Source organism: Vanessa atalanta, chromosome 9 (genome assembly GCF_905147765.1).
Source record: "Vanessa atalanta chromosome 9, ilVanAtal1.2, whole genome shotgun sequence".
Classification (NCBI taxonomy): Eukaryota; Metazoa; Arthropoda; class Insecta; order Lepidoptera; family Nymphalidae; genus Vanessa; species Vanessa atalanta.
Genome location: NC_061879.1, coordinates 9,561,902 through 9,584,362, shown reverse-complemented (window position 1 = coordinate 9,584,362; position 22,461 = coordinate 9,561,902). Strand labels below are relative to the sequence as shown.

Genomic DNA, 22,461 nt, shown 5'->3' with positions numbered 1-22,461 from the left:
TTGTAAGATACGATAATATCCTAACTTAAACAGGAGTGAATATTTTCAGCTTTCACTTAAGGAAACATTGAGGAATTTTGGCTTTTTTCTGACTGAGGAAACAGTTGAATAGTGACACTTAAATATTGGCTGAGCAGCAACCTCACAACGCACATTTTTAGTAGACACGGCGTCTATCTTAAAAAAATATACAGCATAAAAAAGAGTATATAAATATTTGTTTTCTGCAATGCTTATCCATAAAATTTTTGACTATGGCAAAGTCAGTTAAACTAAAAAAAAATCAAAAGGCTCGAATTTTGGTGTTCGACTTTATATAAATAATGATTTGTGTTTCAGGGTTCTTCTAGTGCATTGTGCCGGAGAAAGTGGTTATGTTTTAAATTACCATTGAATAAGATATATTTATGTGAAAACCTTATTATAGCCCGATTTTATGAGCTTTTAAGCAACATCAAAATGCATCTGATAGAACTTTGTGAAGTTTTTTTAAATTTTATATGTATACTAACAGTATTTAAAACGGGATATTTACCATGTTTTTATTTTTATTTGATGGAGCTCGATATTTCGACATTATATACGAATGTCTTATTCACGGGACTGTAAATATAAGGTAAATATCCCGTTTTAAATACAGTTAGTAATAAAAATAACCATGTTAATTTAAAATCTTTTTTATGTATATATAGTTATTTATTCATTAAATTATAATAAAAAATTAAGTAGTTTTACTCACTAGTCAAAATTCCTTTATAGAAAAAGTCAACTCAAATTACTCCGATTATCAATTCAATCAAATCAATTCTCGTTTGAAAGAATTTGATCATCTGCTATCCATAAACCACAATTAATGACTATTTTTGCTTCCAAAATGAATCTTATTATATTTTCCAATCCAATCTGGTTTTCATTGTAGTTATAACGAAGTCATAATTTTAGTAATGCACAATATATTTTACAAATTACTAGCTACATATGTCTGTTATCACGATTAAAATTGGAATATGCACAAAGCTGGTATTCCGCTATGTGTTTTCTCTCCACTATTATCTTCTGTTTTCATTAATCTATTATCCTTATTTTTATATATTTATATCCTTACTTTTACCTTTTTTGTTTTCCGTTTGTATGCGGTTGATTACGAAATGTAACTAGCTCATAAAATTCATCTTCGAAATCCCTCTGACTGTATCAATTTATTAAATGATATTATATACAAATGATTCTTTAGTAACTTCCTCAAATAAGTAGGAGCATATTCGTTATGATGGGTTAACTTAGAAGGTTGAGCGATTTTCTTCGCATTTCAACTCAAGATATACTAGTCCAATGTTCATTTCTATGTCATTAATGTTTAAGATAAGTGCAATTTTTAGTGCGACAAATCTACATTTTCATATAACAACATATTTAATTTACAAACATACGAATTTATATAATAGCCGAGATGGCCCAGTGGTTAGAACGCGTGCTCGGCGGTGAAGGACCACATCGTGAGGAAACCTGCGTGTGTCTAATTTCAACGAAATTCTGCCACATGTGATTCCACCAACCCGCATTGGAGCAGTGTGGTGGAATATGCACCATACCTTCTTCTCAAAGGGAGAGGAGGCCTTAGCCCAGCAGTAGGAAATTTACAGGCTGTTAATGTAATACGATTTTATGATTGTTAAAATTCAGATTGATTTACTTGATATCGATCAAACTCCTTCCTTTACCTTAACAATAATTTATCGACCTCGTATCACCTCTATACATAAAGATACATCTTAATAATCTAAGTCTGTGAAATACAATTAAACATTTACAAATTACTGGCTTTGGACGATAAATGTCTTGAAAAATATTTTTTTATTCCGGTGTAAGACATTTTGTATTTAAAAAAAATATATCGATCGAGATGCTATTCTTGAATGAATGAACGAATATTATTAATTCCTAAATGTTAATATCAGAAATAACCAAAAAAATTTAATTGTAGACCTGGTGCACCAAAACATTCAAGGAATGCTAGAAGAAGAAAAGAGAGAAGAGAAAAGAGAGAAATCGAGTTATTGGTACATAAACAGCAATGTCATTGATATGTATTGTGTAACAGAACATTGGTTTTTAAATTATCAGTTTATGTTTAACTTCAGTGGTCACCAGATACCTGGTCAGTAGAAAAAAAAGATTATTAATTTATTAATACTTATTAATAAAAATCTAAAGTTTAAAGAACCTAAGGATGTTGTGAGCCATTATATTGAGCAGACGATTGAAATAGCCTGTGCAGAGCTTGAGCGTCTCATCGTTGTGCACAGAATTCCTAGTGGGTTGAAGTATTTGAGACAATATTGGAAAACGTTTTATTGATATTATCTGGATCAAATAAATATATTTTTGTTTGTGGCTTCAATATTAAAATATTAGATAACTATAGCACAAGTATTAGAATCGGATCATTGTTCTATTCATATAACCTCATTAACTTATTCTTAGAATTAAACTAGAATTACTGAATCCACCGCAACATTATAAATGTATTATAAATATATTATAATATATTAAGATCATTGTGCACAGTGGGCTTCATTTAAATCTCAAATAAAAATAATAATAATAAGGAATTAGAATAAATATTTGTTCTAATCAATATATTTCGAATGGAGAAGTTCAAAAGGATATTACAAAACTAATTATTTATTAGTTGATTGCACACTTTGGGAAGGAGATGATCGCCTCCAGGCTGCTTCAAATAACTGAAATGTTATTGTATGAAATAAAAGTTTTTTTCGCCGGTTATTCAGTGACGCGAGCTGTTTATTTCCGAATCGGTGATAGAATTTTAATTATTAATAAGCAAGTGTACACTTTTATATTCTTTAAAAAAAACGACTTTGATTTTGAGTATTTAACAATAAATACTTCTGTATTATTTTAAATTTTTGGTATCAATTTTAGTTTTTCTTGTCATTATTATAATTAAGGCCTTCTTGATAATAAATAAAATATATTTTAATATAATTAATATTTGAGTAGTATGCCTGTAATATTAAGTTATATATATGTATGTAGATGTTTACTTTACCTATAGGTAATTAGTCTTATTTCGTTTTTTTTTTTAGTATTTATATTAATAAATATACATTTTATGATTCGTTTTCTTTAGAAATTTAAGAGGTTTTAGAATTTTCTTTTACAATTTGCTATTAAAAAAAAAATAGTTCGTTTTTTTGGGTCATTCATTAATATATTTTAAGTATGATGTTATGTTATTATAAGATTTTTGTATCGTTAAATAAATAATTTTTGGACACGGTATCAACTTAAGTTTGGAGTTTATTATTAATTATTATTAAACATCTACATACATACATAAATATTTATACAGTTAGCAATACAATTTTATTTTATTTTCATCGTAATTGTTTTGTCTTGGTGTGCACAGTATTAAAATAAAAACAATTGTTTATGCTTGCTCGATATATTTTTAAAGTAAGATATTAGTAATACATATTTTAAATATATATGTTATATAATATTATGTTTGATGTCCTGTGGTATCGCAAAGGTTGTTAGGATAAAGATCCACTTCATATTCTTCTTACAATACTGCCCTCTAACCTGTTAATAATAAAACACAACATTAAATAATAATAGGTCCATATTAAAAATACTCATATTATATATGAACTAATCAATTAATCTGAATTTGAACCATGAAAATGAAGTTAATTTCTATTAAAATGATAAAACGTAAAATACTTTTGTATTTTACTGTAAAACCTATAATATTAAGACGATATAAGTGTAAGTGTAATTATAAAGATATTATTAATTAGTTAATTAATTTCGTTGGGTGACTCACTCCTAGGAGGGCATGCGCACACGCGAGGCCTTGAACGGTAAATTTCACGTTCACGTTTACGGTTATCTTCTGAAAAAAATATTAAATTAGAAAATCGTCAATTTATACCTAGAAAAAATTCAATATATACTGATATCATAGCAAAATTAAAAATTCAATCAGTTACCTCTTTCCTTACGTTCCGTTATTCTTATTTCTGGTACATAAAGATAACGATCCTTGGTACGTCGGTTTATATTTCTGTAAATGATAATAGGTTTGCATTCTGGTACACCTGGACCGCTAGGAGAAGCTCCAGGGTTATTAGGAGAACCACCAGGGGTGCTCGGGTTAGATCCGCCAGGGGTGCTCGGGTTAGATCCACCAGGGACGCTCGGATTGGTACCACCAGGGGTACTAGGGTTAGAACCACCAGGGGTGCTCGGATTATTACCACCAGGGGTGCTTGGGTTAGATCCACCTGGGGTGCTTGGATTTGATCCACCAGGGACATTCGGGTTAGAACCACCAGGGGTGCTTGGGTTTGATCCACCAGGGGCATTCGGGTTAGAACCACCAGGGGTGCTCGGATTGGTACCACCAGGGGTGCTTGGGTTAGATCCACCAGGGGTGCTTGGGTTTGATCCACCAGGGGCATTCGGGTTAGAACCACCAGGGGTGCTTGGGTTTGATCCACCAGGGGCATTCGGGTTAGAACCACCAGGGGTGCTTGGGTTTGATCCACCAGGGGCATTCGGGTTAGAACCACCAGGGGTGCTTGGATTAGAACCACCAGGGGTGCTCGGGTTAGAGCCACCAGGGGTGCTGGGATTGGTACCACCAGGGGTGCTTGGGTTAGATCCACCAGGGGTGCTTGGGTTAGATCCACCAGGGGTACTTGGGTTAGATCCACCAGGGGTACTTGGGTTTGATCCACCAGGGGCATTCGGGTTAGAACCACCAGGGGTGCTTGGGTTAGAACCACCAGGAGTGCTCGGACTGGTACCACCAGGTGTGCTCGGGTTAGAACCACCAGGGGTGCTCGGATTGGTACCACCAGGGGTGCTTGGGTTAGATCCACCAGGGGTGCTTGGGTTTGATCCACCAGGGGCATTCGGGTTAGAGCCACCAGGAGTGCTCGGACTGGTACCACCAGGAGTGCTTGGATTGGTACCACCAGGGGTGCTTGGGTTAGATCCACCAGGGGTGCTCGGATTGGTACCACCAGGGGTGCTTGGGTTAGATCCACCAGGGGTGCTTGGGTTTGATCCACCAGGGGCATTCGGGTTAGAGCCACCAGGAGTGCTCGGACTGGTACCACCAGGAGTGCTTGGATTGGTACCACCAGGGGTGCTTGGGTTAGATCCACCAGGGGCGTTTGGATTGGAACCACCAGGTGTGCTCGGGTTAGAACCACCAGGGGTGCTCGGATTGGTACCACCAGGGGTGCTTGGGTTAGATCCACCAGGGGTGCTTGGGTTTGATCCACCAGGGGCGTTTGGATTGGAACCACCAGGTGTGCTCGGGTTAGAACCACCAGGGGTGCTCGGATTGGTACCACCAGGGGTGCTTGGGTTAGAACCACCAGGGGTGCTCGGGTTAGAGCCACCAGGGGTGCTTGGATTAGAACCACCAGGCGCATTCGGGTTAGAACCACCAGGGGTGCTTGGATTAGAACCACCAGGGGTGCTCGGGTTAGAGCCACCAGGGGTGCTGGGATTGGTACCACCAGGGGTGCTTGGATTAGAACCACCAGGGGCATTCGGGTTAGAACCACCAGGGGTGCTCGGACTGGTACCACCAGGCGTGCTTGGATTGGAACCACCAGGGGTGCTTGGGTTTGATCCACCAGGGGCATTGGGGTTAGAACCACCAGGGGTGCTTGGATTGGTACCACCAGGGGTGCTTGGGTTAGATCCACCAGGGGTGCTTGGGTTTGATCCACCAGGGGCATTCGGGTTAGAACCACCAGGGGTGCTTGGATTAGAACCACCAGGCGCATTCGGGTTAGAACCACCAGGGGTGCTTGGATTAGAACCACCAGGGGTACTCGGGTTAGATCCTCCAGGGGTGCTGGGGTTAGACCCACCAGGGGTGCTCGGATTGGTACCACCAGGGGTGCTTGGGTTAGATCCACCAGGGGTGCTTGGGTTTGATCCACCAGGGGCATTGGGGTTAGAACCACCAGGGGTGCTTGGATTGGTACCACCAGGGGTGCTTGGGTTAGATCCACCAGGGGTGCTTGGATTAGAACCACCGGGGGTGCTTGGATTAGAACCACCAGGGTTGCATGGATTCTTTCGACTGGCAGCCGAAGCTGAAAATAACAAATTTGTTGGTGATATTCCTTTCATTTTATGACTTATCACTATTTGGAAAACTATAATTGTGTTTATAGTTAATATATTATTCTTAATATTGACTATTTTATATAAATACTTGTTAATGTTACATCATTTTAAATATATTATACATGTACTGGAGGAAATACAAAATTTAGTACTTATAATATGTTCTTTTCTATATTTTAGAACAGTTTGTGTTACTGTTCATAAATGGAAAGTTAGCTGATTTAGCCGAGTCCATTGAACTCGATACAACTTATTTTAAAAACTACATACAAATTATGTAAATGAATAAAATATATGATATTTTACTGACCACAAAAACATAATACGATTATAAACAAGAACAGAATATAAATATTACATTATTTATGTTCTGTTTTTGGAAATTATCATTAAAATAAAAGGTATACGTATAGAGACATTGCACATGACGAACTTCTTAAAAATAATTGTAGTCATCATTTGCAATGCATCAACCTCAACTCCCTATTTATTTAACTAAACTATTATATATTTTGATTTATCCTATCGATTACCATTTTTATTTTATGTTGCAGTATAAATGTGCATAATACTGTAATGGTCACTTTGAGGTGGTGCTGGTGGTTGTTGGCAAGGATCGGATTGTTTTTTATGCCTAAGTAGATATTTATAAAACTACCGATACTTAACTATAAAAAAAAACACAAAAAAGTATATAGATTACGTATGTGTGTAAAAGTATCGATTTATATAATGTTACCTACCAAGAGCAAGTGCCTGTGCAGATGAGAATCCGTTCGCTATGGCTTGAGCTAAAGAAGAATAAATAATATTATTAATTAAAAAAAATTGATGTCATTAATCATTGTATTATAAGCCAGGTTTCTAAAAAAAAAATATTGAGTGCATATGTTAAATTATATATGTTACCATAAGCAAGAGCTGCAGCTTGACTCGAAGTTTCACCTTGATCAATTCCTGTTGTAATAAAAAAAAATATATTTTAAGATCAAAAATATAAATGTGTATATATATAAACATATGTATATATATATATATACAAAAATTATATACACATATACATACATATATACATATGTATAATATATTTCTTATACTATTGAATACTTGCTAGAATATTGTAATATAAACATACAAAAAAAATACGTAATAGAAAATAAATACTATTTCAAGTTAAAACTGTAATTTTAGTTTCGTAAATTATACCAACAATCAAATAATTTTTTTTCCATCAAACTCAAAACTCAAACTCAAATTCCTTTATTCAATATAGAAGTATTACACTTTCTTATTGATTGTCAAGTTAAACACTACCACCGGTTCGGAAAAAAAATACACCCTGACCTGAGAAGAACCGGCGAAAGAAACTCAGCGGGACTTTTTTTTTTACGTCAAATTAATTATATACATAATTATATATGAGTAGAAACAGCCAGGAGGCGATCGTTTCATTCCCAAGGTGTGCTATCAAACATAAACTCACTAATTTTATAGTAACCTTTCGCACACAAGCGTTCCTTAACAATTTTATTAAATTTCGCAACAGAAGCATTTTGAACGCTTTCTGGGATCCTGTTGTAGAAGCGTATACATTGCCCCACAAAAGAGTTACTGACTCTATGCAGTCGAGTAACAGGAGTAACAAGATTGTGTTTGTTCCTTGTACCAACGTTATGAGAATCACATTTTCTCATAAAAACATTAATATTTTTCCGTACATACAAAACATTACAGAATATATATTGAGAAGCAACAGTCAATATCTTAATTTCTTTAAATTTATACCTCAAATATTCCTCAATGATCCTTTGAAGTTACTCAATTGTAATAACAAATAAATGTATTTAAGAGGACAGTCCTTCGGAAAGTTAAAATAGCGCTTACTATTTTCAAAATATCTTAAAACTGGAGCATTGATTATGGATAAAAAAATACATTCAGTATGTGAATAGATATATCATATTTATAAAATATATATCAATAACTTAGTAAATTCATCGTCAACATCACTCCAAATACTGAAATCGCCTTTTCTATTAACATTTTTAAGCTATTTAGCGGCTAGTTTATACATGTATTTTTGGTTAAATGGGGACACAAAAGTGTAAATAATAAATTCACCATGTTCAATTTCTATTATATAACACAATATTATAGTAATTTTTATTTAAATATTGCTTACTTTTTGGCATTCGTCGTCCATACTATTTAGTATGGAGAAAATAATTTGACGGTTTTGACTTATTATTCGACATTTCTGTCAATAAATTTTCAGTCCCTCCCCAGAACCCAAGGTGAGAGCACGTCAGTTTTTATTTCGAGCCGAGTCTTATAATTACGCGAAACGTCTACGCACACATATATAAGTTAGCATAAGGGTGGGGCGCGAGTGTCGTTTGATGCAATTGTTAGTTTTTACTTTTTATAATAGTTTTGGACTTTTTTGTAACAAACTATAATATATTTGTTACACTTAAGTACATAAACTAGGTAAATGCGATAATTAATCATATAGTAAGAAAAAACAAATCTAAAAAGTGTACGAAGGGTAACCTCTTTCCCCTAATGTCGAATTAAAAGTACAAAATTGTAAGAATAAACATAGTGAATACCTGAATATACCTGAATGTAATGTAATGTTTGCACTATCCTGCTTATTGTTTTCTCTAAATTCGAAATTTAAAACAAACGCCAACTCATACTATTACTAAAAAAAAGAAAAAAAGAAAGAAAGGAAAGTACCTATGTGTGTGTTCTAAAATAAATTCCCACGCTTACAAACTACGCTCTTAATATTAGTTTTAGTAATAATAATTTAAAATGCAAGATATACACTAATATTTCAATTTAGAAATCATTGAAATAATATCACTATTTAATATATATAAAATGAATACTGCTTCGTTGGTCTAGTGGCTTTAATATAATGACCCAGATCCCGAGGTCCTGAGTGCAAACCCCGGTTCGGGTAAATAAAAGCTATGGGTAAAGCCCATCGAAAAATTCTCAGTAAGAACCCGGAGTCTCGAAGGTTGAAGTATGTACACTCCCGTACTTCGGCAAACACGTAAAGCCGTTGGTCTTGCGCCTAATTTATACAAAGATAAAAAAAAAAGTTATGATCATGGTACTTTACCTGGGCCACTTGGATTAGAAGGACATCCAGGATTGTTCGGATTATTCGATCCTCCAGGGTTACTTCCGCCAGGGGCGCTTGGATTAGAACCCCCAGGGGTGCTCGGGTTAGAGCCACCAGGGGTGCTGGGATTGGTACCACCAGGGGTGCTTGGGTTAGATCCACCAGGGGTGCTTGGGTTTGATCCACCAGGGGCATTCGGGTTAGAACCACCAGGGGTGCTTGGATTAGAACCACCAGGGGTGCTCGGGTTAGAGCCACCAGGGGTGCTGGGATTGGTACCACCAGGGGTGCTTGGATTGGTACCACCAGGGTTGCTTGGGTTAGATCCACCAGGGGTGCTTGGGTTTGATCCACCAGGGGCATTCGGGTTAGAACCACCAGGGGTGCTTGGATTAGAACCACCAGGGGCATTCGGGTTAGAACCACCAGGGGTGCTGGGACTGGTACCACCAGGCGTGCTTGGATTGGTACCACCAGGGGTGCTTGGGTTTGATCCACCAGGGCCATTCGGGTTAGATCCACCAGGGGTGCTTGGACTAGTACCACCAGGCGTGTTTGGGTTTGATCCACCAGGGGCATTCGGGTTAGAACCACCAGGGGTGCTTGGATTAGAACCACCAGGGGCATTCGGGTTAGAACCACCAGGGGTGCTCGGACTGGTACCACCAGGCGTGCTTGGACTGGTACCACCAGGCGTGCTCGGATTGGAACCACCAGGGGTGCTTGGGTTAGATCCACCAGGGGCATTTGGGTTAGAACCACCAGGGGTGCTAGGGTTCGATCCACCAGGGGCATTCGGGTTAGAACCACCGGGGGTGCTAGGGTTAGATCCACCAGGGGCATTCGGGTTAGATCCACCAGGGGTGCTAGGGTTCGATCCACCAGGGGCGTTTGGATTAGAACCACCAGGGGTGCTTGGGTTAGATCCACCAGGGTTGTCTGGATTAGAACCACCAGGGGCATTCGGATTAGATCCACCAGGGGTGCTTGGGTTAGAACCACCAGGGGCATTCGGGTTAGAACCACCAGGGGTGCTAGGGTTCGATCCACCAGGGGCATTTGGATTAGAACCACCAGGGGCATTCGGGTTAGATCCACCAGGAGTGCTAGGATTAGTACCACCGGGGGTACTTGGGTTAGATCCACCGGGGGTGCTTGGATTAGACCCACCAGGGGTGCTCGGGTTAGATCCGCCAGGGGTGTTTGGGTTTGAACCGCCAGGAGCGTTTGGATTAGAACCACCAGGGGCATTCGGGGTAGAACCACCAGGGGTGCTTGGGCTTGATCCACCAGGGGTGCTTGGGTTAGATCCGCCGGGGGTGCTTGGATTAGAACCCCCGGGAGTGCTTGGGTTTGATCCACCAGGGGTGCTTGGATTAGATCCGCCAGGGGTGCTCGGGTTAGATCCGCCAGGGGTGCTTGGATTAGAACCCCCGGGAGTGCTTGGGTTTGATCCACCAGGGGTGCTTGGATTAGATCCGCCAGGGCCGTTCGGGTTAGATCCACCAGGAGTGCTAGGATTAGTACCACCGGGGGTACTTGGGTTAGATCCACCGGGGGTGCTTGGATTAGACCCACCAGGGGTGCTCGGGTTAGATCCGCCAGGGGTGTTTGGGTTTGAACCGCCAGGAGCGTTTGGATTAGAACCACCAGGGGCATTCGGGGTAGAACCACCAGGGATGCTTGGGCTTGATCCACCAGGGGTGCTTGGGTTAGATCCGCCGGGGGTGCTTGGATTAGAACCCCCGGGAGTGCTTGGGTTTGATCCACCAGGGGTGCTTGGATTAGATCCGCCAGGGCCGTTCGGGGTAGATCCACCAGGAGTACTAGGATTAGTACCACCGGGGGTACCTGGGTTAGATCCACCGGGGGTGCTTGGATTAGACCCACCAGGGGTGCTCGGGTTAGATCCGCCAGGGGTGCTTGGATTAGAACCACCAGGGGTGCTCGGGTTGGATCCTCCAGGGGCGCTTGGGTTAGATCCGCCGGGGTTACTCGGTGTTCCTCCAGGTGGCTTACTGGGTTTTTTCTTCCTAGAAGTCTTTGCTGAAAAATACCGAAGTACTTTTAAAATGCATTCAGTATTCCAGCACATGTGAAAGTGAAATAAAATATATAATTTTATTTCTGAAAGCAATGATAAAATTTATAAAACATTTTTAAGTTATTTTATTTTTTACTTTTAAAAATGGTGAATTTGGATATTGTTTAATTATCATAATTAAAACTATCGAAACTTAAAATTTGGTACATGTTCATTACATCAATGAACCTGATGTGATAATGCTTAACTGTTATAGTTATAACAGTATAACTATAATGAACCATTTTTTTAATATAATTAATTTTTAATTTGAGCAAAATATGAAGACTTATAAATCAACTTACCAGTAGCGATCGCTTGCGCAGAACTTGAACCTTTGCCATTTGTTTTAGCTAGAATATTATAGAATATAATATCATCATCAGACAGGTTTTTTCTTTAAATAAATGGATATAATTTTAGTTTATGCAATAGGGCAGCTGATGGTGATTAAATTGCTGGTAGACATTTTTATATAAATTAGTTCTTACACTGTGCCAACAAAGAAATCTGATAGAAAAGGTGTGTCAATCCTATGTGCCAATGTGCTTCATAAAACGAAACTTAGTTCGAATGGTGAATTAGTTATTGTTATAATATCTCAGCAATGGACAGTAGTTTGGCGCTAGAATTATAATAGCTAATTGGTACACCATGTCGCAGGTGCAAGTGCAAAAAGCCTAACCACAACAATTAATAATATATTCGTTATAAGTAATGAAAATGTATATCTCATAAAGACCATTTCTCACCATTTGCTCTAGCTGCTGCTTGACTCGATCCTCCGCCTTCGTTTTGAGCTGAGAAATAATTAAAAATCATTTAATAATATATTCGTATTAAGGAATGAAAATGTATGCCTCATTAAGACCATCTCTCACCATCCGCTCTAGAAGCTGCTTGACTCGATCCTCCGCCTTCGTTTTGTGCTGAGAAATAATTGAAATTCATTTAATAATGTATTCGTTTTAAGGAATGAAAATGTATTCCTCGTTAAGACCTTCACTCACCATTCGCTGAAGACACTGCTTGACTCGATCCATCGCCTTCGTTTTGAGCTGTGAAAAAAATGAAAATAATTTAATAAGATATTTGTTTAAAGTAATGAAAATGTATTCTTCTTTAAGAGCATCGCTCACCATTCGCTGAAGATACTGCTTGACTCGATCCATTGCCTTTGTTTTGAGCTGTAAAAAAATTGAAAATAATTTAATAACATATTCGTTTTAAGTAATGAAAATGTATTCTTCTTTAAGAGCATCGCTCACCATTCGCTGAAGATACTGCTTGACTCGATCCATTGCCTTTGTTTTGAGCTGTGAAAAAATTTAAAATAATTTAATAACATATTCGTTTTAAGTAATGAAAGTGTATTCTTCTTTAAGAGCATCGCTCACCATTCGCTGAAGATACTGCTTGACTCGATCCATTGCCTTCGTTTTGAGCTGAGAAATAATTGAAAATAATTTAATAACATATTGTTTTTAAGTAATGAAAATGTATTCTACTTTAAGAACATCGCTCACCATTCGCTGAAGATACTGCTTGACTCGATCCATTGCCTTCGTTTTGAGCTGTGAAAAGATTTAAAATAATTTAATAACATATTCGTTTTAAGTAATGAAAATGTATGCATATATGATTAAGACCGTCGCTCACCAGTCGCATTAGCTACTGCTTCACTTTTTCCGGTACCATTGTTTTCCGCTAAAAAAGTTACATATTAGTTAGTTACATACATTAGGATAATAACAAATCATTACAAATTTGAATTAAAGTATAATTTATACAAGACCTGACATGACATGACATGAAAAAGTGATGCCTTATAATATATACACAAAAAAATAATTACCCTTCGCTGAAGCTATTGCTTGGCTCGTTCCATTACCGTTGCTGTTAGCTATAAAACACATTGTTTTCAATTAATAATATTAATTGTAAAGAACACTAAATTCTCATTTCTGATACTTCAAACTTTTAAAAGATAGAATTTGAAAACAGACTCACCATCGGCTGCAGCTCTTGCTTCGCTCGATCCGGTACCTTCACTTTCCGCTAAAAATAAAAAAAGATTTGAAAACACAATAACAATATGAAATTAACAATTTTTTTTAAATTGTATCACGTGTAATGGAATTATTTGTAATTTTGACACATTAATGAATACACTTATATGTTTCATACCCTTAGCTGAAGCTGCTGCTTGGCTCGTTCCTGAATCATCGTTTTCCGCTAAAAACAAAAAGTATATTAAAAAAAAAAAGAAAACTGTGTTGTATCTCAAAATTTTGCTATCAACATTTAACTATTAAAATATTATTAAGTGCAATGCTTCCACGGAATATTTATACAAATGAATGAATCCGTTCACCAATAGCGGAAGCAAGAGCTTCGCTCGTTCCTGTACCATCATTTTCCGCTAAAATATCATCATCAAGGTTAATATTGAAAAATTGAAATTTTGAAAAAATGTGGTATATAATCTATATTTAAAGTTTCGTCATCAAAAACAGTTTGCTTTTATCGTTTTAATTATTAAACCTAACTTTTTAAAAACGGAACAGTTTTCATACCATATAAAGTATACTTTCAAATTGTTATTTTAAATGTTAAGCTAGCATTGGTTCGAATATAAATTCGTCAGAAAGAAATTCAGTAGTTAATATTCTAATGAACTATTATGTAAGGACTTACCACTAGCATCAGCATTTGCCTCACTATCTCCACTTCCTGTATTTTCCGCTGTTAGAAATTAAGAATCATTAATTATTACCTTCTAGGTTGAACTACAGGAGAGTTTTACAGAATGAACTATTATGTAAGGACTTACCACTAGCATCAGCATTTGCCTCACTATCTCCACTTCCTGTATTTTCCGCTGTTAGAAATTAAGAATCATTAATTATTACCTTCTAGGTTGAACTACTAGAGAGTTTTACACGAATAAACTATTATGTAAGGACTTACCACTAGCATCAGCATTTGCCTCACTATCTCCACTTCCTGTATTTTCCGCTGTTAGAAATTAAGAATCATTAATGATTACCTTCTAGGTTGAACTACAGGAGAGTTTTACAGAAAGAACTATTATGTAAGGACTTACCATTAGCATCAGCATTTGCCTCACTATCTCCACTTCCTGTATTTTCCGCTGTTAGAAATTAAGAATCATTAATTATTACCTTCTTGGTTGAACTACAGGAGAGTTTTACACAAATTAACTATTATGTAAGGACTTACCACTAGCATCAGCATTTGCCTCACTATCTCCACTTCCTGTATTTTCCGCTGTTAGAAATTAAGAATCATTAATTATTACCTTCTTGGTTGAACTACAGGAGAGTTTTACACAAATTAACTATTATGTAAGGACTTACCACTAGCATCAGCATTTGCCTCACTATCTCCACTTCCTGTATTTTCCGCTGTTTGAAGTTAAGAATCATTAATTATTACCTCCTAGGTTGAACTACTAAAGAGTTTTACACGAACTAACTATTATTTAAGGACTTACCACTAGCATCAGCATTTGCCTCACTATCTCCACTTCCTGTATTTTCCGCTGTTAGAAATTAAGAATCATTAATGATTACCTTCTAGGTTGAACTACAGGAGAGTTTTACAGAAAGAACTATTATGTAAGGACTTACCATTAGCATCAGCATTTGCCTCACTATCTCCACTTCCTGTATTTTCCGCTGTTAGAAATTAAGAATCATTAATTATTACCTTCTAGGTTGGACTACTAGAGAGTTTTACACAAATTAACTATTATGTAACAACTTACCACTAGCGTCGGCATTTGCCTCACTATCTCCACTTCCTGTATTTTCCGCTGTAAGAAATTAAGAATCATTAATAAGATTGTAAGTTGAACTACTAGAGACTTATACACACGTATGGATAAATACCCACCATCCGCAGAAGCTGAAGATTGGCTTGATCCTGAACCATCGTTTATAGCTGAAATTTTTTAATAATAAATAATACCTCAATTTATACTTAATATTGTATATGCACTGGTTAACTTTTAGTATCTGGGATTAAAGTATTGCGAAAGCGAGTTACATGGACAAATTTCATTGAAGCGAGCGTTTTCCTTTAACGGGAGGGGTAACTTTGTATGAAATTTACCCAGACTAAGTCAGGGCGGCCAGCTAATATCAACTATGTCAAGACAAAAGTTTTTTTAAATTATTATACCTTGAGCATTGGCAGAAGCTTCGCTTGATCCATCGCCGCTACTTCGAGCTGTTGATATTTAGAAGGGATAATTAGGATTTTGTTTGAAATCATAATTAAAAAACACACAAAATATATTTAAAAAAGCGTGAGTCATATCAATTTACGATACACAAATATTCGCAAATAAGTATCTTATTTTCGTTCAACTTCCGCTGGTTCTCGCATCGTTCATCCGATGAAGTAGGAACTTTATAGTGTTGTTTGCACATGCGTATAGGTTTCTGGTATGTCATATGTTATGTGTCTGATATGTTTCAAGTTATGTCATACATTACTTGAAACATATCAGTAAATATCCATTAAATGGTCACAATTTTTTTTTCGACATACATTACTTATATATAAATAGGTAGTAAAAAGTTGTTGAAAAACATACCAACAGCAATTGCCTTTGCTTCACTCGATCCTATTTCATCAACTGTATTCCAAATAAAAAAATATTAAAAAATATGTACGTTCATTTATAGAAATAAAAAAAAAGAATAGAAAAAAAAAAATTTTTTTGATAATTCAATATATTTTAAATTAAGAACAATTATAGTTTGTACTCACTTGGTTCGGTGCTTCGGGCAAAAAGCCCAAGAGGCGCAACTAATAAAATAAATAATATTAGGTGCTTTGTACCCATTTTCGGTTGGGTCCAAGTGACTGATGTTTGCTGATTTCCGAGTGGTTTATAAAGGGGAAAAACCATAAAAGTGACATTAAAATGTCGTGATAATAAAATTAGTATTTTTTATTAATGTTCAAAATTCATTATTCACGTGTAAAATTCTGAATAAAGAATCGTGATGCTTAATGTGATAAAATTATAGACAACTTTCATTATATCGAAAACCTTTCTCCGAGGAACAAGTGACTAGTATTTTTTTTTCATATTTTCAAATTCACTACATTTAAATTTTTTATTTTTTTTAAGTGTAATAATTAATTTCTAAATTAGATGTAAGTTTTTAATTAAATTATATTTTATTTATTACAGAAAAAATAATAAAATATTTGAAATAGATTATTAGTTATAGATATAGATAGATTAGTTTATTTTTAATTAATTGAAAAGTGATTCTTTTCTAATGTATAGTATACAATATACTTAATATTGTTATTTTGTTAATAAATCAACTAAGCCCAAACTCGAGTAGCTCACAAGTAGCCATTGAAGTTCCACTATTCAACTTCTGCCTCCATCAACAGATCCTCACCAACAGATCGTCACACACACAATTTTTTTTTAAATTAAAAATGTATGTAAATTTAATCTATATTTTTTTATGTACAGTTAAATATGCACGTGAAATAAAAATCAATATATTACTAAGGGAATAATATAGCTAAACCCAGACCATTATTTTCTCATATTAAGCGAAAGGAAATTATGAACATCCATCATAAATATTTTATTGAAAGTTGATACATGTTAAGATAATAAAATTATAAACGTGAAAGTAATTATGACAAAGTGTTGATAAATAATTGTCTTTAATCACTCATAATAAAACTAACATATTTATTTATATGGTATATGATGGCATCAAAATCAATTTCAACAATGTCGGCCATTTTATATAGATATGCCATGTGCATATCCGTCATCGGAAAGCACATAAATCGTAGGTCCGATTTTACGTGCTTTCCGAGTCATTAATATTCAAAGTCAAATACCAAATTTCAAGCTGCTGAACCTGAAAACCTGAAAATCTTAAAAACATCTATTTTTTAATTCCTATACCCAAAATTTCTAACTGGGATCTTATGATCTATAAGACCGACGTACCAGCTTATTCACTTAAAATCCGACCAACGTAACTCTAGAGCTCAATGGGTTCAGAGATATTGCCCTTTATAAATGCACATATCAAATAAATAAATTATTTATATCCGACTCATATTATATGTGTAAAAGTTCATTACTGAAATGAGCTAAAAATATCGTGACGGATTTGGATGAAATTTGGAATAAAGATAGCTTATATCATATAAGGTTACCTTCAAGCACGAAGCTAGTAATTTATAAAAAAAGTTTTCCTTTATAAGCAAAGATATTACGTGAAATATACTCTCAATAAGTTTTCAAGGCTCGTAATATAAATGTAGACATCTTGTCTTTATGGCATTGGTGCGAAACGGCTTCAATAAAGCCATTGTTAGACTCAGCTTCTTCGGTTTTAGTGCCATACGCATATCATAATTTCTTTATATTTCTATAATATTATTTGATTTTACTTTCCTTATGCACTCGGTTATGGGTTTTATGTATTTTTTTATTTGATAACGTTGTTCGATACTTACGAATATTAAACAAAATGTCTGGGAAAAATATATATGTCTAAGTAAACTCTTCACTAGTTAACATTATAGACTTATATTAAGTATGCATATGAAAATTATGACAAAAATAATAGATTTTATTCGCTATTCAGTAATTATTTAAGTGTTCAAGTTGCAATATGTATTTTGTCTATATTTCATCTACGTGATTCCTATAAAATGTATATAATCAAGTGGGTATATCATTTTTAATTTTACATAGCATTAGCAGCCCGTAAATGTCCCACTGCTGGGATAAAGGCCTCCTCTCCCTTTGAGGAGAAGGTTTGGAGCATATTCCACCACGCTGCTCCAATGCGGGTTGGCGGAATACACATGTGGCAGATTTTCGTTGAAATTAGACACATGCAGGTTTCCTCACGATGTTTTCCTTCACCGCCGAGCACGAGATGAATTATAAACACAAAGCACATGAAAATTCAGTGATGCCGGCCTGGGCTTGAACCCGAAATCATCGGTTAAGATGCACGCGTTCTAACCATTGGGCCATCTCGGCTCTTATTTACATATATCTAATTTTACATAATAGAATTTAAAAAAAAATCTTACATTATTCGCGGGTCGAGTGCTTAAAATGCGTAAAAAATTATTTAGTGAAAATACAAGAAAAATAAATATTTATAACTAAGTATATAATTCTAATTTTTGCCGCTACTCTAAAGATAAACTGTTCTCAGTAAATTGAAAAATTGATATGATGTGCTGCAAATCTGAAACAAAGGAATCTCTACGTAATAAAGGTAAACTTAAAAGTACAACTTAAAAACCACTATTCAATTACAGTAAATGTGTGGATTAGGATTGTATTTAATCCTAAATTAAATGTCGCTTTTCATTCCGCTTCTTGTAAATTTATGTTAACACGATTCCGTATAATTTTGCAAATCGGAAAGAATAAAGAAAATCCCCAGCACCACATAAATAGTATAGATACTGAAATAGGATTATTTAGATGAAATAACAACTTACGCTGCTAAATGTGTTCATATTCATAACGAAATATCCATTTCCAGTTAATTCGAAAGGTTTTTGAGTACGCATCACTAGCATGAGCATGATTTTTTTCGCTTCAGGACTCGCATTTGGCCAGTTGGAAAAATACACAGCATTTGTTAGGTTTTCGCTCTGTTAAAAATAATAGGCAATAATTAAGGGGGTGATTGTAAGGGGAATAAGGATATGAGGTTGATTTTTTCCGTCAGTTGCATGAAATAAACTATTTAAATAATTAGCTAGATATTTTGGAAGGTCTTTGTGCAAGCCCGACTGGTTACCAAATAGTTTCGTTAGTGTTCCAGTTTGAAAGGTGAATGAACCAGTGTAATTGAATCCATAAGAAATAACTTCTTGTACAAATGTAATGTGTTGTACAAATGCGGCTAAGGTTGGTGGTGGTAAAGCGATGTGAGGAGTGGTTAATATTAATAGACAAACAGTTGGGCCACCTGACGTTCAGTGGTCACCTTTACCTGGACCCGCTGATACCTACTGGAATAAGCATAAAGCATTGATTATGCTGTCAAAGCGACATCCTTCAAAGGAGGTTTCTATGCACTACAATACGATACACAATAACGTTATTCAAATATTATACTCACATGATCACTTAAAACTTGTCCAATGAAACATTGATTAAATATCTCAACAAGCAGTGATGCAAACATGAAAAAATACCGCACCGATTTGTACAAATTATCTACAACCTAAAATAAAAATATAACTCTAAATAATGTTTAAACAAATACTGTCTTTATTGCATTGTAAATAATTAAAATCTTTGTACCATGAATGTGAAAGCCGTTAAACAAATGAATATAGCTCCCAGGGAATAGTTTAGAAGCATTGCATCTCCCAAAACTGCGTCGAGCTTAGCCGATCTTCTGGAAAAGTTAACGGTTACTGTTATAGACGTCGTTGCAGTTAAAACTTTAATTTAATTTATAAAACTAAGAAGATTTTACATACTTTGCTAAAAACTCATGTTTTGCTATTATTATTTTTAACTTTCTTATAACTGTGCTATGAATTAGGGTAACGTTACGTCCTTCGGATAATTCAGCAACATTTTCAGGACTTAATATTTCTTCTAAGCAATTTCCAAGTATTCTTAGTTCCATGCAAATAAATATAATGTACGAAGCGTGTATCATATTTGAAAATCCATACACGCATACAACGACTGCCGTCATGCAACTTTCCCAGATATAGGCACCCGTGTACCATTTCACCTTGTCAAAAGGATACCAACCGTCAAAAGGATATAAATATTCATCCGTGACTCCATTGGCTTTATTTTCATACAACATAACTAGATATGGAAAAGAATTCACGACTATAGTCAAAAGTATTGAATAATAGAGCAAAAACCGATTGATCATTACAGTTATCCATTTATACTTCATAATGATGTGTTTGTGTTCGGGCGAATTTTGTCCAACGATATTCCACATGTCATCACGGAAATGGTTGAATATTTCGTCATAAAGTTCCTTATGTATTTGAATTTTCGTGTATTTTATAACAGTCATGACGACTACGCCTAAATTTGGAGCCACATTTATGATCTCCAGCCAATCTTTGGTGCTAAATGAAAATAGAGTGAGCGCAAGTTGAACGGCAGTGCAGAGAACAAGGATATAAGTTATGATGTATCCAAACATTTCCAGCATTTTTCTACCAATGAATGGGTAGAGAAATATTTTCGTACCCATCGATTGGAGGAATTCCAATTCGCGTACTATTTCTTGTCTTAGTGGATTTGCTTCCAACATTTTAACGAACGTAGTTCGAACAAAATTAATTATTTTATTTGTTCGGTTCGATTTTATACTACTGTCAAAAGATTTTTAGCACATACGATACATTTTCAAGATTATAGGAAATTAAAGTTATCTATAGTTATTTTTACATTGTACGAATTATCATTAAAAATAAACACTTTTAATTTTTAAAAAGCACAACGTTTGACTTCTGACTTCCTATTGACTGATTTTAGCTTGGGCGATCATTCTCATCGATGACTAGCAAGAGGTGTGACCAGGTGTGAGCTCAAATTCAAACGGGATATTTTCTTGAGTTATAAAATGTGATTTTATTAAAAACATTTATTTCGATAAGAGTAAATAACAATCGTAAAACGAAATGTATAAAAGTCTTACGACAATTTTCTATGACTTTTTAATACCCACTTATAAAATTACTCTTTTATTTAAAGAGAAAATTACAGAGAGATTCAATTGTACCTTCATTTTAAAACTAACTACTTATTTCTAAAGATATTAGAAATAAGTAGTCACTTTTGTTGTCAAACGTAAAATACTGTGTATGATTAATCCAATATATGTGAATTACAAATAAATTATAATAGAAATTCATAGACGTAATCTAGAAAAAAGTATGATGGTCGCATAATATAAATTAGTTTTTATTACTAAGTAATAAGGTTGATATTCGAAATTCAATGAGCCTTAATAATAATAACCGAATTTAATTTAATACTGATAGAAGTAGGTCAAGATGCTCGGCAACGTAGCGATTGCGTATAATTTGTTCGCATTGTTCGGAGTTAAATCACAGGAGGGCACTCCACAATGCCGTTTGGAGCTCTTTGATGCATGCCTAATATGGACATTAATCCGATGAGAGTATGTCATCCACTCCATGCTAATGTAGACACGGCTTTTGTAGAACTTTGAGATTCCCTTTGCTTATTTGTTGTGGGTTAGGGTTATGATATGTATGTATAAAATTAATTTTGAGTTATGTGTTTGGTTAGATGACTATATACCGCTGATAATAAAATAAATTAATATTTAATTTTGATAATAGCACATAGGTTTCCATAATGATTGATACGTATAAAAAATCCTTGCTTCACCCCTATAAATGATAAAAAACAATTGAACTCTCTCAACGCCTGCCAATGGAAACTGTTTAACTCAATATCAGATAGCATTGAGAAGTGTGAAGTGTTAAACAGACAACAGCTCATTTCGTCTAGCATACAAAATTTTGACTGTCGAATGTTTTTTTCATTTAATTTGACAGTACTATTCCTACCTTTTAGTTACGTTCGTGATACTTGTTTCCTGAAATTACTACGAGTGTGAACATTTCGTTTTAGTTAAGACGTAAATTAACCAATTTTTTTCGTGCAAAGACATTAATTTTTGTGGTCATATACAGCGAATGAATAACGAACGATATATTTATATTATATGCGAATATTATTGGACGACCTCCGTGGTCGAGTAGTGTGTACACCGGTTTTCATGGATACGCCACTCTGAGGTCCCAAGTTCGATTCTCGGCCGAGTCGATGTAGAAAAAGTTCATTAGTTTTCTATGTTGTCTTGGGTCTGGGTGTTTGTGGTACCGTCGTTACTTCTGATTTTCCGTAACACAAGTGCTTTAGCTACTTACATTGGGATCGGAGTAATGTATGTGATGTTGTCCAATACTTATTATTAATACTTATTAT

The 22,461-nt window shown here is 35.3% G+C and overlaps 2 protein-coding genes across 2 annotated transcripts; both read right to left on the bottom strand.

Moving 5' to 3' along the window:
• Positions 1-3,453: 3,453 nt before the first annotated feature.
• LOC125066509 (collagen alpha-1(III) chain-like) lies at positions 3,454-16,292 on the bottom strand. The gene is made up of 33 exons (XM_047674607.1): positions 16,206-16,292; positions 16,030-16,071; positions 15,612-15,659; positions 15,324-15,371; positions 15,196-15,243; positions 15,059-15,106; positions 14,923-14,970; positions 14,786-14,833; positions 14,649-14,696; positions 14,512-14,559; positions 14,376-14,423; positions 14,239-14,286; positions 14,103-14,150; positions 13,593-13,640; positions 13,416-13,463; positions 13,261-13,308; positions 13,065-13,112; positions 12,932-12,979; positions 12,803-12,850; positions 12,674-12,721; positions 12,545-12,592; positions 12,416-12,463; positions 12,287-12,334; positions 12,158-12,205; positions 11,711-11,758; positions 9,320-11,368; positions 7,093-7,140; positions 6,927-6,974; positions 5,802-6,149; positions 5,133-5,609; positions 4,020-4,820; positions 3,854-3,922; positions 3,454-3,609 (listed from the first exon to the last, which is right to left on the bottom strand). The coding sequence occupies exons 1-33, from the start codon at positions 16,279-16,281 to the stop codon at positions 3,605-3,607; spliced, it is 5,067 nt and encodes a 1,688-aa protein (XP_047530563.1). The 5' UTR covers positions 16,282-16,292; the 3' UTR covers positions 3,454-3,604.
• A 2,345-nt stretch (positions 16,293-18,637) lies between these two features.
• On the bottom strand, positions 18,638-20,752 carry LOC125066471 (putative odorant receptor 92a). Its single transcript, XM_047674549.1, has 5 exons — positions 19,947-20,752; positions 19,765-19,861; positions 19,580-19,684; positions 18,951-19,106; positions 18,638-18,691 (listed from the first exon to the last, which is right to left on the bottom strand). Exons 1-5 carry the CDS (start codon positions 20,750-20,752, stop codon positions 18,638-18,640), a joined length of 1,218 nt encoding a protein of 405 aa, XP_047530505.1.
• Between the last annotated feature and the right edge of the window lie 1,709 nt (positions 20,753-22,461).

What these genes read in the sequence shown, in the direction of transcription:
- LOC125066509 (XM_047674607.1), bottom strand. Translation starts at nt 16,281, where the DNA reads ATGGGTACAAAGCACCTAATATTATTTATTTTATTAGTTGCGCCTCTT. An exon ending in GGCAAATGCTGATGCTAATG is followed by an intron (nt 14,424 to 14,511) that starts GTAAGTCCTTAC and finishes AATTTCTAACAG; the next exon opens with CGGAAAATACAGGAAGTGGA. An exon ending in AGCAGTATCTTCAGCGAATG is followed by an intron (nt 12,722 to 12,802) that starts GTGAGCGATGCT and finishes ATTTTTTCACAG; the next exon opens with CTCAAAACAAAGGCAATGGA.
- LOC125066471 (XM_047674549.1), bottom strand. Translation starts at nt 20,752, where the DNA reads ATGTTGGAAGCAAATCCACTAAGACAAGAAATAGTACGCGAATTGGAA. An exon ending in AAACATGAGTTTTTAGCAAA is followed by an intron (nt 19,862 to 19,946) that starts GTATGTAAAATC and finishes TAACTTTTCCAG; the next exon opens with AAGATCGGCTAAGCTCGACG. An exon ending in GACAAGTTTTAAGTGATCAT is followed by an intron (nt 19,107 to 19,579) that starts GTGAGTATAATA and finishes TATTTTTAACAG; the next exon opens with AGCGAAAACCTAACAAATGC.